The sequence below is a fragment of the Neopelma chrysocephalum genome, unplaced genomic scaffold (assembly GCF_003984885.1).
Source record: "Neopelma chrysocephalum unplaced genomic scaffold, ASM398488v2 Primary Assembly neopelma1_26, whole genome shotgun sequence".
NCBI classification, from domain to species: Eukaryota; Metazoa; Chordata; class Aves; order Passeriformes; family Pipridae; genus Neopelma; species Neopelma chrysocephalum.
The window spans coordinates 22,657,630-22,676,387 of NW_020897695.1; the positions used below are offsets into that span (position 1 = coordinate 22,657,630).

At 42.9% G+C, this 18,758-nt stretch overlaps 1 protein-coding gene and 2 gene segments (V, D, J or C); all 3 read left to right on the forward strand.

Moving 5' to 3' along the window:
* The first annotated feature begins 8,715 nt into the window (after positions 1–8,715).
* Positions 8,716–9,283, forward strand: LOC113964076. The segment is given in 2 exon segments: positions 8,716–8,779; positions 8,883–9,283. Coding segments are annotated over 2 exon segments (423 nt in total).
* Positions 9,284–13,119: 3,836 nt separating this feature from the next.
* The window catches only part of LOC113964073 (immunoglobulin kappa light chain), a 23,176-nt gene continuing 17,537 nt past the window's right edge, over positions 13,120–18,758 (forward strand). The window contains exons 1-3 of the mRNA XM_027675885.1: positions 13,120–13,352; positions 13,580–13,642; positions 13,753–14,077. Coding sequence (XP_027531686.1) covers positions 13,256–13,352; positions 13,580–13,642; positions 13,753–14,077 — 485 coding nt within the window. The 5' untranslated portion in view covers positions 13,120–13,255. The remainder of the gene's footprint in view (positions 13,353–13,579; positions 13,643–13,752; positions 14,078–18,758) is intronic.
* On the forward strand, positions 17,429–18,681 carry LOC113964074. The segment is given in 2 exon segments: positions 17,429–17,803; positions 17,912–18,681. Coding segments are annotated over 2 exon segments (627 nt in total).

Sequence of the window (18,758 nt, forward strand, 5' to 3'; positions counted from 1 at the left end):
CTGGCATGGTGCTGTGATTCCCAAGGTGTCTTAGACATACACATGAAAGTGGAAATTGTCCATAGTCATTGGTAGAGATTCAGAACCCTTCATTTTAAGCCTATAATATGTTTCACAGGAGAGGCGGTGTAAATGCTGAGGATCTTGGTGTATCTCCCAGCCCAAGAAAGAATATCACACTACTGTCCACCTAAAAACAACTCATGAAAATTAAAATGACCCATGTTCAACTGTTTTGCTTAAAAATTTCGGAGTACTGTAGGAATTCTTAGCATCCATCCATGCCTATGGGTGCTATACACATCACATGGCTGCTCAGAAAGAGCTTCTGAGGGGTTTACTCCTTTATACCCAGCAGAGGGTGGTAGATGCTAGAATTTGCATTTGCCAAATTAACTGTCATTTGGATCCATCTTCAGCTATGAGTTTGTTTCACTAATATCTCTCATTATCTGAAGTTGTCTCATACCTGCAGACACACAGAGAAAATTCAGTGCAATAACAGAAGCAAAACCAATTTGTAACTGGCTACTTCAACCTGCAGGCAAACAAAGACAGAAAACTATATTGTCAAGCTGCATTGTAAATCATTACATCAACATGTCCTTGCATCTCGTACATGTTAAAACTCATACTGTATACCAAACATGGTAAATCTGGACCAAATAATAAGTTATTTGGCTCATTCAGTTCGAAGTGACAATGTTGGTTTGAGGAAAACCTAATTTTATATGCTACTTCTGCTCAAAATAATTTTATAGTTTACCTGTGGTTAAATAAATAGCTAAATTATTAACGGTGGGAAAATATTTTAAAACAGCAAATAAAACAATTATCCTTCAAGATTCTGTAATATGCCCTGCCTCTGCAAAAGATCCTGCAAATATTTAAATATGCTAAAGAACCCTGTATTACTCTCTGCATTTTATACAAAAGACAGAAAAAGCAACTATGGACACATGAGCCAGCAGAGACCCTCTCCAAACATATCCTTAGGGCCAATTCCCAAAGGGATGCCTCTCTGGCCGCCTGTGTGAGTCTCCTGCTCAGCAAAGCCTATCATCACCCTTAGCCTCATTGTGGCAGCTCCACAGCTCCCTTTTCTCCTAGCTCTCTGTGCTGGGGCTGAAGGGAGAGATCAGTGCTGCTGTCCTGACAGCCATCCTGGCCTCTGCAGGCTAGGGAAAGCGATGGTGCAGAGACTGGAAGATGGAATAGTAAAAACATTTCCAGCTGGCTCCCCTTAGGGGTGTCAGGCTCCTAGATGGGGCCTGGCATCACTCTTTGTTCTGCATCGGCCTGAGAACACTGGTAGACAGTGGGCAGCAAGTTTTATCAGCACAGGAAAGGACAGTCTGATAAAGTAACTTGGTTTCTGGCTTAGACACTCTTGGCAGAGCTTAGCAGGGTTGCAACTTGGTACTATTTTTTGTCAGATTTCAAACTCTACCTAATAAAGAAAGGAAGGGGAATGAGTGAAGTTTAATCTAGTTATGTTCACATCATGAATGAGCAGATGAAAACAACATCTGTTTTACATAACATTTCTTTGGCTATTCAATCAAATATTTTATTCTTTAGAAATGACCTTTTCAGCAAATCCTCATGCCCTTTCAAAGTACTGAAAGGTTTATTTGTGTGGTCGGTTGCTTTGAGTCCATTACCAAGTGGTCACCAAATGCAATGGTTCTGGAGGTAGATTCAGGTGGAGGGGGCACCTTATGGAATGCTATGGTAGTTTTTATTAACATGACAGATTTCGAAATTGATTGTTTCCTTTCATCCAGTTTGAATGCTTGAAGGCTGCAGAGGTTTTAAGAGGGCAGAGTTAAATATCTTTGCTTTCAGTGCTGATGGAAAAGCTAGCAGTGATGTTATAGTCATGATTGCTCATGGCTGTTCATGAGCCCAGATTAGTACAGAATGCCACTGTCTTTCCCTGCAGCTATGAATGTGACTGGAAATACGTACATAAGCTTTTATTACACCCTTTTACATGCTTTAAGGTGTAATGAAATTTTTCCTATATCAGAGGGAGTAAGTAGCACATGCACTGATCAGATATTTTGCTTTAGTCCTAAAAACATCCAGACTTTGCTTTCCTAAACATTTTTTTTCAATCAATGAACACAAGATTTTCTTTATGTTCAATCTGACCCTTTCTCAGTAGCCTGTTAGATACAGTCTGATTAGCAGTACTCCAGGCAGAAACCACATTGCTCTCCAAACAAAACACAAGACCACTCTCTTATCAATATCCCACATATTAGTAAAATGAACATTTAGCAAGAAATTAATTCATTTATCGAGATTGCTGTTGTGTTTATGCCTCTTTGTGAGTTACCCATTGCTGTGTTAGATGCTTCAGAAGTAATCTCTGTAAAACAATCCCTATCGCTGGGGAGTTATGCTCCCAGTCAGTAAGTGAAACAGATGAAGACTAGGGAAAGGGTGACGAAATACTCTTTTTTTTCAAGTCAGGCACTTCAACATAGAGTGGTTTCTGGCTGGGTATCATCAAGCATTTACATGCTGGCTGAGCTCACTGGGTATTCTCCACCACAGCAAGTCCAAGCTTTAGCAACTAGCCTAAGACTAGGCATAGGGAGAGGGGGTTGAGGTGAGGCTCCAGCAGAGCTCTTTTACCAGGCTGTTCACAGACATGCCTGTGCTAGCAGGGAGAAAGCAGTGAGAGCATGGAGCCATTCCTTGGGAGGACAAAGTTTTCTGGAGAACCATCCCTACACAACACATGGAGACCTCAATTACACAGTGTGTGTGAATCTCTCCCCCCCTTTTTTTACTGTAAAAATAAAAACACCCCGATCTGTTAAAGCTGTTTTACTGCTCAATAAAACACCACTTATGCCTTCACTGTTGATGTCCCAGACACTGGGTGGTGCAGGATTTTTACTTGGGTCAGGGGAAGCCATGCCTGCTTATTGTGCTATGATTTATTTGATAAGATGGGAGGAATATTAGCCAGCTGTGTCCTCCCTGCCCATGATGAGGCAATATCTTCACAGGAAGAGGTATTGTAGAAAAAGAGAAGATCCTGGGCACAGAACATTTCTCACTTGGTATAAGGACATAGTTCCTATTTTCATGTTCTTCTACTCAAATTGTGATACAGAGAATGTCTTATCACTGTTATGTTGTCACACTTGGTATCAGACTGATCTGCAAGTGTGTTAAGTATGTTAATAAATGCCTAGACTAGCTGTCTGTATGTCTGAGCAATCAGTCTCAGGGGGCACAACAGACAAAGGCTGGAGGACAGGGAGGAGGATGGTGCTCATACAAAGGTGTGTGTAGCTGGGTTTGTTTTGGGAAGGTTTGATGGCTGGATACAAGAGAATAGAGCACTTCTCTTCCCAGTGAGACCTGTGTGGGTACTCCCCAGCTCTCAAAAACCTGTCCCTCAGTCACTTGCCTGTGATTATCCAGGGGAGTTATGAGGGGGCTTGATATTAGCCATACCCTGGCACAGAGGGGCAAAGCAGAGAAAGATGGAGGTGACTGATGGGCAGGACAAGAGCATAGTGGCCTGGTCTGGTTAGAGTCTTCCAGGTACAAGCAGCACTTGTGAATGGCATCACCAAGTTTTGACATCAACACACTCCTCTCTGCCTCTTTTTTAACAAGAAATTAAGCTGCCATGGTAAATCACTTGGCTCTTCACCAATTCATTTGCTTTTTTAGGGGGCAAGGTATATGTTTGGGAGTTTCTTGTGTCATTAGGGTTGAACCCTGAGATGCTGATCCCAGCACCTCTGAATTTCCTTTTCAGGAAATTTCAGAACCACAGGAGAATTAGAAAAAATTTATGGGCATCTTGAAAACCTTCAAAGCTTGTCTCTTGCCTTGTATTTATTAGTTATTTTTAATGGTGTCAGAGTATATTTCTTTTTGGTTTTATATCACACTTCCATTTGTCCCCTGGCCCACTTGTGCATTTTAATATCTGCAATGTCCTATTACCCAAGTCCAAAACTCAAATGATGCTTGGCACAGAACTTGTGGAAAATATCTTGATTACCCTATGTGATGGTTGAGAAATGTGTGCAATATAACTCACAAAGTGGAGAAAAGGCTTTGCATTTCTCTTCCTCCTCACATTGTGCAGCACTCTGTGCCTTTGCCTGAGCTTTACTCCCTGCTTCTTCTGGTACTCTTCCTCACGGATGGGGTGTGATTTGAGGATGTCCCCATGAAACCAGGAATGAGGATTTCTTAATGCAATCTCAATCTCATCCCTGCTACATTCTCCCTGCTCTCCCTCCAGGTGTGCTCTGGGCCCTTTACCTGTTCAGGAGCAGCTTCCATCACACAGCCCAATCACTCCCAGAAGATGCTGTCAGATTTATGTGCAAAGTAACTGGAGGTCGCAGTTCAGCTACATCCACTGGTACAAAATGTCACCTGGGACCTCATCCCCTGATCTGTATCTGCGTTTCTGGGTCTGATATTAACTGGATTCATAGGTTTCCTCCAAAAGAAATATCTTGTCTACCCAAACAAAGAAATTTGCATGCTGCTGGTGCATGAGCTGGACAACCAAGTCAGCAGGAGTCATCACTGCTGTGGGCTGCACCCACAACCATCCCCTTAACCTGTGCTATTTACTGCAGCTGTAATGTGTTTGCAGAGGAAACATTGCACAACACCATGAACTTTTTGCTTGGAGAATTGCCAGCTTCTTTCTCTGGACATGGGAGAACCACAGGCAAAAAGGTCAGGAAGTGCTTGATAGGGAACTAGGGACATCCAAAACAGGGGGAAGAAGGGAAAAGGGCCATCCTCAGTGACTAAGGGGAAGAAGAGAATTTTGGATGAAATTGCTGAGTTTATATGTCCTGTGGCACTTTCCAAGTTTTACCCCAGGATAAGGAATTTTACAGATGCAAAATCCAGAGAGATGAAAAAGAAAATTATGTGCAGATGTGAATTGGGAAGGGCAAAGTAATTACTGGGGAATCCTTATGAGAGAAACTCACTTCTCTTTGAGAGTCTTTCGCAAACTGTCTTCAGTTGAAGACCTGAGCAGGGGATTGAAGGGACTGCATAGTGCCTGTGATTTCCAAGGGGCTATTCCAGGAGCCATGTAGCACTGTCTGCTGCAGCCCACTCTTGCTACTCCAGAGAAATTCAATATAAGTGCAATCTTGGAGAGAGTTAATGAGAGGTATCTTATGAGGTATCCTACTTTGCACTATGCTATCCTTTCTTCCTAGGTTGTTGACTCTTCCCTCTCAGGCTGTTGAGTGATGTAAGCCAAACAGCTGATAAGCAGCTGGGAGATGCTGCTAAGCTATGGTTTATTTATCAGATAAAAGTCAAGCACAAACCAAAGCTATTTACAGAAATGTGGGACTTAAATATACGCTCTCAACAGTCGTTATGAATTTGCATCAAAAGTTTCTAGAACTAAAAGGGAAATTTTAGGGCACAGGTCAGATCCTGCAGTCCATCTTGTTCTTCATGTAGGCTTATTCCTTATATTGTTTCTATGATAATCTAGTTTTAGCAGTTTTCAAGGACTGCCATCATCTCCAAGGGGAAGTGATGGGCTGCAGCCTTTTTTATCTCAAGATCAGGACATTGTCTTCATTGACAGCCTTAATTTGCTGTACCAACAAGGGCTAGTGACATAGAGTTCACTTACTCTTCCACAGAAGAAAAGATTTACCTTTTTTTCCTGCAACAGCTAAAGAATGCAAAGCACTTTGTGAGATTAACAAAAAAAAGAGGTCCTTATCTGAATATTATTTACAACTAACACTGGTGAGAAGCAGAGAAGTCAATGCCTCTGGAGTTGCTAAGGGCTGTGTAGATTTAGGCTTTCTGAACAAAGAACTCAGTACTTTATTGCATATTAGTTTATAAAGCAAATATTTAAAGAAAAAAATCATTCTTTGCATCAGAGGGTGGATATCTTTCAGATGCTGAATTGCAGAGAACTCCATTCCCAGGTGTACCCTGTGTTCATCTACATAAACCAGAAAGAGCCAAAGGGTAGACCAGGATCTTTGCTAGAGCAGTCCATCTTCTTTTTCCAGCCTATGCTGCCTCTTACACCTCACATGGAGCGAGTGGTCAAGGTAAGAAAATTCTAGCGTGTATGTCTCCAGCACCAGTGATGCACAACCCCTGGACTAATGCAGCACTGCTGTTGATCCTACAGCTTTTTGTAGTCTTACAAAATAAACTTACATAAGTGGTTTGGGGCTTTTTTTTCATCCCACTCAGAAAGCAATAGTTGCAACAGGCCTCCACTTCTGTCTATTTTGCTATTCATACAGGAAACCAGCAAACTGTTCTTTAAAGATCTAATAGCAATGTAAGCCAAGTGCTACATCATGAAACAATAAACAGTTGTTTTGATGCACTTGCATCGAACATGAAATAGTTGCACTTCTAACAGGTACATTTCACAAACTTTGAACTGGTAATTGGATTTTCACTGCTGAGGGGACGTAGAGTCCCTTCTCAAGACTATTTTCTGACTTGCCATCAGTGAGAGTGCTCGGCACTTTGCAAGGTGAAGCCAAAGCCAAGCAGAAATAAGAGGAAGAGCCCCTTACCTTGGTAGCATCTGTAGTAAGCCACAACGCTCTCCCATTTGGTTCAACTCCAGATGGAGTGGAAATGACCAGCTCTCCCTGCACCTTGGCTGTTTCATGGTCTGAGAAAAGGGCTGGGTTGACTCTGCTGAAGTCAGTCATGTCTTGAAGTATTGACCTGAATGGTAGCAGATACAGATAATTGAAAGGAAGAAGAGAAAGAAAGAAAGAGAGAAGGAAAGAGAGAGAGAAAAAGAGAAAGAGAGAAAAAAAGAGAGGAGAGAAAGAGAGAGAAAGAGAGAAGGAGAGAAAGAGAAAGAGAAAAAGGGAGAAAGGAAGGAAGAAAGGAAGGAAGGGAGGAAGATACAGTCAAAGAACTAGGGAATGTGAGAACCTGCATTCAGGTGTCTCCAATGCAGCAGAGAGCAATGGGGTGGGGTGACTGAGGTCACCACCTGAGATGGTGGTGGTGTTCCAGATAGGCCTAAAATTTGATGAATGCACTCATGCATTTCTGTACAGTTCCTTCCTTGCAATGCACACCATCTCATCTTGACTGCCTTGGTGAAAGGCAGCTGATGTGATTTTTATGTCGTCTCAACAAGTTGTAAGTTTTGAGCAGAGAAGAATCCAGCCCTGGAGGTAAATATTTTGTCAAGATAGAAGCATCTACAAAGATGCTGTTGGAAGGCAATCCTTGCTACCTAAATTCTTACTAGTCACTGTAATTGATTACAGCACATTTGAATGCTTTTACATTCTCTTGATAGTTCCTGTGATACACCTATCAGATGTATCAATGCAGAAAGTATTATGAAATCGTTGACTTAAAGTTTCCAAGCTAAAATCAGACCAACTACCAACACTGAATTCAGTTCCACCTGTTCTAGAGCCTTGATGTCTCAAAAAAGGCTCAAATGTGCTCATCAAAACAATTTGCTGGTTCTCAACAATGAGCTGGATTAAGCTATTCAAAGTCAGACTTGCTTGTTGACAGATTTGTACCTAATAGGTCATTTATCCTAACTTCATACATGAGCTGTATGAAGGTCCATACATTATGGATGATAATTATGATTTTATATAATATATGACAGAAGCCCCTACTAGAATTTTGGGTTTGTAGGAAGAAAGAGTAAATTTTTTTATGGTTTGGTTTGGTTTGTTTTTGTTTTAAATGGTTGGTTTGTTGCTTTCCTTAGCAGAAAGTCTTTCGCTCATAAGAAGCTGATTAGGAGTAATGCAAGACTGAAAACAAATATCTGTGTGTAGATTGTCTTGCTGGTTTGAGAATGTAAGAACAGGAAATTGAGCTCATTACTTCTGAGGGCATGCAGATGTCATATAAATTTATACTGCAATACATCACAATTATACTGCTAAACATACATTCCTGCCTGCTAAAATTTGTAAGGGTACCAAGACCATGGGAAAAGCCTGAGTATGAAGACCCTGGTAAGCAGAGAGAAATCCCACCTTTTCAGTACTATGAGAACCAGCAGCATTAGGGTCAGGTAATGGAAGATGTTTGGGGGTCAGGCATACTTTTGATGTATATTTATGTTCTTTTAATTTCTGGAGTCATCAGTAAAAGTTTGAAAACCCTGGAGCTTTCTTTGCTGTAATGAGTAACTCCAAATGCTGATGGTAGGAACAGGGATTTCATGTAGAAGCAGTATTACAGGATCACATTTGATGTTCTAGGTTCAAAATGAATGGGACAAATTGTTAGAAGAAGATTTTCAGAGGTATTGTCATGGGATTAAAAATTATCGTACACTTAGAGTCTCCATCACCTCAGTCTGTAAGAGAGTTAAGAAATGAAGCTGATCTCTGTCTAGTACCTTATGTGGGGAATACATCTCAGAGAACAGGGATCGCACTAAACAAGCAAAGAAATAAAATCATCCAAGAAAATTTCCTGCAGAAAAAAAGAAGATAAAAAAAGTTTTTCTCAGTAGTGAGTTCTCTTCTTACAAGGGTGGGGTTTGGATTTTTTTTCTTCTTCGGTTTAAGCGTATACCAAAGGAAATGGCGTGTGCGTCATTATTTAACCACTTGCAGCTGGCACAGCCTCATTGGATGGTTTTCTGCCACTCAGATCTGCTTCACCCCCTCCAGAGGCTGGCCCTGACCCTATCCCTGCAAGGAAGCCTTAAGGAGACCAGTGACAATGTGGCTGCTAAGCGCTTTCTTCTTGGCAGCTGTTTTTTCCTGTATGTGCCCTGCTCATCCTGCTGCCTGCACATCCACCAGTGCAAAGGGTATGCTCTCTTATCTCAGGTTCATGCCTCTAATTTTTCTCTTTTTTTGCCACAGGTGTCTCTGCACAAGACTTGCAGCAAACCCCCATATCCATCACAAAGTCAGAAGGTAAAACAGTGATAATCAACTGCCACGTCTCCAGTCCTGATTTTAGCAACGTTTTCATTCACTGGTACCGAAAGAGGGCCAGTGCAGCTCCAGAGCGTGTTGCCTACATGTCCTCCAGGATTTTCCTCGAAAACCAGTCAGATGAGGGGAAGTTTAGTGTTGAGAAGGATCTCAGCAAATCTGTCTGCACCCTGACAGTGAGCAAAATAACTCTGCAAGACTCCGCCACCTACTACTGCGCTAGGTGGGATGCACAGCAGCAGAAAGCCATAGGGGACCTGCACAAAGACTGCTCTGCTTTTGAAACCAGATCCTGCAGTGTTTGACAGCATACAGGAACATCACCACCCTGCTTTTCCCACCAGCCTTGAATCAGGCAGCCAGATACCAAAGATGCTGCTGAGCTTTGCACACTACACCCAGTACCAGCAGAGCTGTTATTTCACTTTGTCAACAGAAAGAGGATTTTTATAGGTCTGGATGGATTGCCTCTGAGTGGGTTTACAGGACGGCAGGCTGGGCTACCTAAGGGCAGGAGAATGCTTTCTATTCCCATTACTCTCCAAGTTACATCTTTGGAATAAATCCCCAGTTACATCATTTGTGTGGCATAACGGAAGGATACAAGTGAAAATAAACTTGAAGCACCACTTAAGACCACAGATGTAATATACCTGTTTTGTACTTCCCTGTCAGTAGAGAATCTGGTTTTATTTTCTCTTAGTTTTCTGTTTGGAGTTGATCAAAGCTTCTATTAGGTTAAGACACAAGTCTCCTTATTGACTCATCCTACAGAGCAGTAAGACTGCAGCTATAGAATGGATATTTTTATTTTTGCCAACAGAGAGTCATTCATATAAGTTATTTCAGCTCTTTCTGTTTATGGAAAAACAACAGATAGATAAAGTCACGGGGCCATTATGTTCTGATCCCAAAGGACCCAGTATTGCCAGTCTCCACTATGGGGTTTCCAGAGCACACTGAGCACTGGGGTGGTGGTTGCATTTCACAGAAGATTGAAAGATCAAGTTCCTGTCGCAACTTCCTGTAGGACATCAGTTACTAAATCTGTGTGAAAATTCTTGAAAAAAAGAAAAATCTAGCTGGCATAAGTAAAATAACATTACAACAACAGAGAAAGGGGAAGTTTTCTTTCCAAGGGAACAAACAGTGACCTTGCCTCTGAAGAATGACTTTGAATTGCAGAAAATGGTTTCTATATTTTGCTTGCCCTAGTTGTCTTTCTTTTAAACTAAGCCTGTGGGGGCTGCAAAGCATTCGTGTTTCTTTGCATAATACCCAGCATTTGGAGAAGCCACCCTGAAGTGTTGCATCTTACCTTACCTGTGACAAGAAGCAGCCACAAACACAACGATACTGCTTTTGAGCTCCCAAATGTCTGCTGTGTATTTTCCTGATCTTCAGCATTCAATCTGTGTTATAAGCAGTATTTTCAGACCCCTCCAATTCATTAAGCTCCATGATTTGTGGGGATTTTTTTACATTTTATTCTTACGGGACCTGAGAAAAAGTCCATTTCCTTGGTCTAATAGACCAAAGAATAGTCCAGGCATTTCAACTACTCTAAAGGCAGTGCTAAAATTTGCTTCAGACCACAAAATTACTCTGTAAATAGTTAAGGTAATTAGGGCGGTGGGGAGCAGGGAAGGGAAAGGGAGAGATAGAGAGAGAAGGTTTGTGCCACTTGTGTAAAAGCTGTAATCTGACTGTTAACATTTAGAGGGGCTCAATCAAGCTGCTTAGTCTCAAAAACCCACCTGTAGCCAGGGCAGCCGCTCCAGATTATGCCCATGTGAGTCATTTCCTTTCCTCAGCTCCTGCCAGTAGTGCTGTTACCTTCCTCCTGGAGGCAGACATCAGCAAGACCTCTCGGAATGCTGCTGCTTCCTCCCCTGGCCCTGGCTGCAGCCTGGTCTTGCAGGTTCCCTTTGTCACCATGGTATGGGGCAGCTGCAGGAAGCATTCCATATTTCTGAATGTGAATGCATAGCAAGCTAAGAGTATTTGTTCTGTTTTCTCTCCTTGTTTCTAGATGAACAAGTGCTTCTGAAGCAGAGTCAAGTATCTGTTACCGGAGGGCACACTGCCACTGCATTGATTGACTGTATAGCCGAGGGCATATCTGGCTTCCAGTACGTGTATATCCATTGGTACCGACATGTGCCCTCCAGAGCTCCTGAACAGATTCTGTATATCGGAACATGTTCAGCTTCTTATGGTGACGATTCCTATAAGAACAAGTATTCTTCTTTGAAGAAAGGTATAAATGTCTGCACTTTCACAATCAATGACATCAACTCCAACTATGAAGGTACCTACTACTCTTCCTACTTGCAGTCCCACAGAACTAGCAGATGACAAGCAGCCTGTACAGAAAGCTACCTATACCTTGAGGGGCAGGCTTTCTGTCAAATGCAAAGAATGATAATTGCAAGTTCCTGCCTCTAAAACATCCCAACAAGTTTATGCTGAGTATGTTTATATGAATATCAGACAAGGAAAAATGCAAAGATGTGCAGTATGCTACAACCCAGCTGGTATTGCTCTCTGCTAGGGAAAAGGAGCACTCCTGTGGGTGATGACCTTGCAGCTAAATTATATGGTAACACAGATTGTCTTTGAATAATACAGATACTTTCCCAAATAAAGTCTGAGAAAGCAAAAATGAAGCAATAGCGAGGAGGTAGCATAGGAGGAAGATATTCACACTGAAGATCTAGCCTGGGAGGCTTCAGATCCAGGTGATGGTGGAGATATGGGTGATACTTATCAGTAGTCACTCCCATCTTAATGCTTATGATATAATGACTCCTTCTTATAGGCAAGGATCTGGGCAACACCTGAAAAGACTGTTTCAAGAAAGGATAGTGAAGACCTTTTACAACGGAAAATGGCAAACTGAAGCAGGGATATGGAAATGGTAACACAGCACTGCTCAGCCAGACAGCTGTGAGGAGAGCCAAAGTGAAATTTCACCTATGTGGCAATGGTATTCACAACCCCATGTCCATGTGAGTGGTTTTTTTGTTCTTTCATTAGAGATATGTCTGCACTACAGGACTTGACACAAATTCATGTATTTATCACAAGGACAACAGAACAATATGAACTTTCTGTACTAGTTGTGAGATGAGATTTATTTGTGAACACTGCTATTGACAAAGGCCTAAAAATTATCCAGAAGATTCTCTCTTTTGGGTCATAAAATATGACATTTTTCTCAGGGAAGAGTATGATGTGTGGTGGCTGCTATCCAAGGGACCATCCGCTGTAAAGTCTTTGCAGGGCATTTTTTCAGCGCTCTGAAATGAGGGAAAGCACAAGAAAAAGCAGGGGGCAGCAAATAGCTGGCTGGCGGAAATGCATGCTTCATCCTGGCTTTGCCACAGCCACTAGGGCTCTCTTGCAATAGAGCCACCAGCTGTATTTTTCCTATTTGGTGCTACAGCCCTGTTATCAAGGAAGGCAGGCACTTGAACCCAGTACATACCCAACCATCTCACTGTTGTCAGGTCACTACTACCAGAGGAACTCCTTATTTCATGCAATAACCTGAGAGAGTTAAAGGAACACAGGGATCTTCAAAAGAAATGGATCATGGCTAGTCAGTGCAGTTGGATGTTTATATGTCATTTTATGTATTGGTAACCCTCAATGCACAGGGAAATTACCAACGCACGTTCTTTTTAAGAACAATATAGACAGGTAGATAGATAGATAGATAGATAGACAGACAGATATCATTAAATATCATTACGTATCAGTGACTCCCCCCCCTTTGTGCTATCAGTGAACTAGCTGAGGAGGCCTCTGTCCCTTCGTCCAAGACATTGATGAACAAGTTTAAACAATACTGAGCCCAGTACTTTACCCTTGGGGACACCACTAGTGACAGGCTATAAAATGCTCCAGGGAGACCTTATTGCAGCCTTGCAGTACTTAAAGGGGACCTATGAAAATATGGAGAGTGACTCTTTACACGGGCTGGTAGATGGTGATAGGACAAGGAAGAATAGTTTTTAACTAAAAGAGGGGAACTTTAGATTAGATAGTAGGAAGTTCTTTAATGAAAGGGTGGTGAGGCTCTGGAACAGACAGCCCAGGGAAGCTGTGGATGCCAGATCCCTTGGAAGTGTTCAAGGCCAGGTTGGATGGGGTCCTGTGCAAGCTGATCCAGCTGGGTGACGTCCCTGCCGATGGGGTCAAGGTGGTAACTAGATGATCTGTAAGTTCTTTTGCAACACAAATCATTCTATTATTATATGATTCCATAATGTTCTAGGAAAGACTGGTGAAACATGCTTCTGGGAAGTTTTGAGGTGTCTGAAGAGAGGACAACATCCCTGGGATGGGCCAGATTGAACAACTTGAGGTTTTATGTGTGTGCTCAGTATATAAATCTGAAATGAGTTGTAGTAGGTAGATAGATGAAGAAATTTTTTTCAGATTGAGTATTTTATGTCCTTTCTCCACTGTTACTGCTGTGGTTTAGCTTGTCTGTAAATTTAACATCCTCGGTGGTAGCGAGTTGAAGAACAACCATTGGATGTACTGAATGAGTCATTTCCTCCTCTCTCCACCTGAAGGGCTCTGTAACATTTCTGTCTCTATTTCATTTCCAGGTTTAATCTGCACAGGCAGCATGTTGCTGCTTCTAGTCCTTCTTGCAACTTCATTTTGGTCTCGTAAGCTCTTTTTTCCTTTCCCCTCTTCTTCCTGTGTACAGTGAATACAGTCCTGATTCCAAACTCCAGGAGCTTATCCCCTCACATAATTTCTCTGCTTCCACTTCCAGGTGGAGACATGCAGTCAGCGCCAGTGCAAACCCCAGAGGTGCACCATCAGATGAAGGGCAGATCTGCCAGCATGTCATGCCGACTGATGAATGAAGACATTGTGCACTGGTACAAGCAGCTTCCTGGAGAGCCACCAAAGAGGATACTGTACTTGTCAGGACATACATCTGCTTTTGATGACAGCAATGATAGAAATAGATTTGAAGTCCAAAAGGATGCTACTCAGCCCTTATATGGTCTCACGATAAAGTCTTTAACCCCAAGGGATTCTGGCACTTACTACTGTGCATATTGGCACTACAGCACAGCATTAGGTGATCAAAGATAAGCCACACAAAAAGGTACTTTGTGCTCTGAACCACAAGCTCTGAACTCTGCAGCAGGAGAGGAAAAACAGCATCTTATGACAACTATTAAATATATAATGTTAACAATCACTATATCACTTCAGTACTCACACGCATCTGCAACATCCAGAAACTGGAGTCTTCCTGTCTCTTAAAAGTAGATATATGAAACACTGCTCTTAAAATGAAGGCTTAATTTTACTGAAAGCACTCACCTGACAGTGACCACAGCCAGTCTCTGTGTGGGAGCTATAAATCTCTTCTCTGTTAAAATGCTATCAAGCAGAGCAACGTCTCCATCCCCACAGTGCTTTCTTTTGAAAAAAAATACAGGAATATGAAAGAGGGAAAGAAGACCAGGTGATCTTGCACATCCTTCTTCATATTTTTCTTTTGTCTTCCTTTGCATTTCAGTCACTACAAATTCCTATAACAGCCCAGAAGACCTATTTTTATTGTCACAGTCCCTCACCTGATGTGTCCAAGATATAACTGAAATCCTCAGCCATGAGCTATGCCCCAGGCAAGCAGAGCCTCTCAGAGCCTTTGGGTTAAGTGTACTGAGTTTTACAAATCAGATTCTACAATCACAGACCGGTTCTAGGAAAGATGGCATTTTCCTGACAGCTGGTCAGAACACTGATATACTTTTATGTCTTCAAGTTTCTGAACTAGGTTAGAGTGCTCATGTTCAATATCCTTTGAGATATTCCTCTAATACATCTGGACCTTAAAAATGGAGCCCAAATACCTCCATGGTGATGGGTTTACAGCTCCACAGGCACTGTTTTTGCTCAACTTTCTGTGTGATTTGAGTCTATAATGTCTTGCTATAGATGTTTCTGTCCTCCTCAACTATTTGAAACACAGGTTGTACTGCATGTGACCTCAGATATTAACTTCAGTCACCTTTTGTCTTTGTATCCTTTGGATCTGAGGATTTCTCACAACCAAAGAGGTTTCTGGTGGGAGTTGAGAGCAACTTCCTGACACAGGTGACTGAGCAGCCAACAAGGAAAAGTGCTCTGCTGGACCTCCAACTCACAGACAGTGGAGAATTTGTTGAGGATGGAAAGGTCAGGGCCAGCCTTGGCTGCAGTGACCATGACCCACTGGAGATCAGACTCCTGAGGGAAGACAGCAGAGCAAAAGGCAGGACCTCAACCCTGGACTTCAGGGGAGCAGACTTTAGAGTTCTTCAGAGATCTGCTTGAAAGAGTCCCTTTGGATACAGCCCTGGAGAGAAGAGGTGTCCAGGAGAGCTGGTTGGTATTCAAGAGTCTCCTCCAAGCTCAAGAAGGGTCCATCCTGACAACTAGAAAATCAAGTAGAGTCAGTAGGACTCCCTCATGGATGAGCAAAAAGCTACTGACAGAATTTAGGCATAAAAATGAAGTGTGCATAGGCTGGTGATCCAGGGCCTGCTGTTCAACTATGCAGGGATTTCAGGAAAGAAATAGCCCAGCTTGAATTGAATTTTGCAAATGATGTAAAGGGGAACAAGAAAGAATTATACAAATACACCAAGCAGCAAAAGAAAGATGAGGGAAAGCTGCTAAGTAGGGCAGGGAAACTGGTGATAAATGACATGGGAAAGCCAAGGTACTCAGTATTTCCTTTGCCTCAGTATTCACACTTAAGAATGGCCTTCAGGAATCTCAGGCCCCTGAGACCAGACATAAAGTCTGGAGCAAGAAAGACATACTCTTTGGTGGATGAGATTACTGAGCACTTAAACTGAACACACATAAGTTTGTGGCCACTGATGGGGTGCACCCACAAGTGCTGAGCAAGCTGGCCAATGCCTCTGCAAAGACTCTCACTTGTCTTTGAAAGCTCACAACAACCAATACAGGTTCTTAAAGACCAGAAGAAAACAAATGTCACTCCTGTTTTCAAGAAAGACAAAAAGGAAGACCTGGGTAACTACAGGCAGGCTAGCCCTATCTCAATCCCTGGGAAGGTGATGGACAGGATTAGTAGAATTGATCAGGATTAGTAGCATTGATTTACAAAGGGGAAGCTATTTAGACAGCTTTAGGTAATGAAGCACTCTACAAAGTGCTTGGATTTTGGCCATTTCATCTGTGACAAGTGATTTAGTGATAATTTGAATCTGGAAAATTATTTTGTAGAACACTATTCTGGCCATTTCATGTGTCCTCTTGGCATAGACATCATTATGTTTGGTCTGTAATTATTCCTACTGGGAGACTTACTGTGTTAGAAAACTACAGCACAAAACCTAGATAGTGTCTGTAAATTAGGCATTTAATCACTGATGCAATCACTGCCATATTTCTTTACTCTTCATCTGGGATCAGGTGCCTGGGATAATTCTGCTGTGTGATCAGAAGAATATCAATGTACTGCTACTGTTTCATGCATGGCAGTTTTTTGCAACATGGGCTTGATTTCAGGTCCTCAATATACAATTGACAGTGCAGTTTTCTCTCTGATTAACTACAGTTGCCCACACAGGAGACTGTCATGGGATGCTGCTGAGATAAGCGGTCTTTTCCTCGCCCCTCCTCCCCACTTCACCTTAAAATCTGTTTCTCAGTTCTCTCTTCCTTGTCACTTTGTTGTGCTCTGCCAGTCTTTAAGTAATTTCTCCTTCTCACCTACCTCAGGGTGGCCAGACACAAAATTAAACAGGCTTTCCTGTTGGGAATAAGGGGACCCTTTCCATTGCCTCCACACAGAGGCAGGTGTCTCTCCTAGCCTGACTCTTCCTGGAACCCTGCATTCACAGGCACATTTCCAAAGCACTTAGCAATGTGTGGTTACCACCAGCTCACTGCATGTAGCCAGCTGCCAGCAGGAGGGAGGCCGAACAAATTCATTTCCTTCCTGCCTGGTGAGTTGCAGCCCGGGCCCACCAATCACAGGGGAGTCCCTCACAGCACCAGACCGCCTCATTGAGAAGTCTCTCTGCCACGGCTGTTGACAGCAGCTTCTCTCTTTTGTTTTCCAGTCTTTTTTCCAGTGAGCGTTTGCATCTCAGCTGAGCTTAGAAACTGAAATCCTGCAGCTGTGCATTTCCTCCCACAACCTAAGCCAAAGTGGAAGCAAGTCCCTGCCATGCAGCTGCCCTGGTTGCTGCAGGCTGATGGCCTCAGCTGCCTTGGTGGAGGGCACCACCTGCACAGGGGCACTCCAGGCACTTCTGTACTCTGCAGCTACGTGACTAAGGTGAAGCAGCAAAGGGTGGTTCCTAACAGGATGGGGGAATGCCTCCCACCCACTCAGACACTATGCACCTCTCTGCACCCCTCGGGTGATGGTACACACACACTGCCCACCAGGGTCACCTCCAGGCTGATACCTTCACTCCACGATACATAGCTGCTCTCACTTGCAACCTTTTCTCAGTTGCTCTGACTCGAGTTTTATAGGGCCACCATCCTTGGATTTACCAATGTTTTTCATATTTACTTGGAAAGCAGACAGGACTACAGCCTTTTAACCAATTTTAGCATGTGGCAGCCTGGAGAGGGTTTTCTGCAAAGGCACCCATCCTCTTGCACACAGAAGACCCATTGCTGAAGACCATTCTAAAGAGTCACCTCCTCCTTCCACACAACACAGTCCCTCCCCATCTGGCATCCCTTTCACTCTCTTCTCAGTCTCAACAAGAGCAGAGTGTGGCAAGCAAACATGCTACTGCTGGTAGTGCTTGTTGCCACAGCCACTTGGTCTTGTAAGTACTTCCTTCTTATTCTACCTTTCCTCACAGGCACTCATGGCTATGCTAACAGGCATCTTTCACTGAATTCCAGCTAATGACATCATTTTTCCTTTTTTCTAGATGGATTTGCACAGGAAATTCCCGTGCAGAGTCCTATATCCATCACCAAGTTCCAAAAAAGTGCACGAATGACATGTGAAATTCAAACATTAGGGGCAAATTTTGATAGTGCTGTCATACACTGGTATCTGCAGAAGGAGGGTGAAGCTCCAAAGAGGCTCTTGTTCCTTTCAGGAGGAAAACCTACCATTGAAACTGGCTTTCAAGCAAGCAGATATATGGTTGAAAGAATTTCTGGTCAGAGACGGTGTGTTCTTACAATAAAAGATGTCATTCCAACTGATGCTGCTACTTACTACTGTGCCTACTGGGATCCTCACTGTGATAGAAACTCAAAGATCATCAAGGCAAAAAAACACCTGCAACATCTGAACCACAAGGTTGTAACTGTCCCATTCCACCAGTCTTCTCACTCCATCCGATGTGAGCTGCTGAAAGGCCAAACCTTTTTCTGCTTCCCAAAGAGAGCAGCTAACCCTGCACAACTGTTCTTTTCAAAGTCTGGGGCATCATTAGGACTCCTGTCTTCAACACACATCCACTGTTTTAAGGACAAAGGAAATCATCACTGCCTTAGGACCTAGCATATAAATGCTGGACACTCTCCTGCTCCTTTGGTGCTGTTTGCACGCCATGGCAGAAGTCTGGTGGCCTTTAGGGGAGCAAACAGAGAAACATTGTTCTTCTAGTCCAGCCACTGTTCTCCCCTAGGAAAGAGAAGGCATCAAAAGCAAGACAACATGCTGAAGGAAGTACTACTTTGGTGGATGGAAATTATATACTTGCCACTGCCTATCACGTCTGAGTAAAAAGTTCCCCCTTCTATTCTTCCCTGTTGTACATGTAA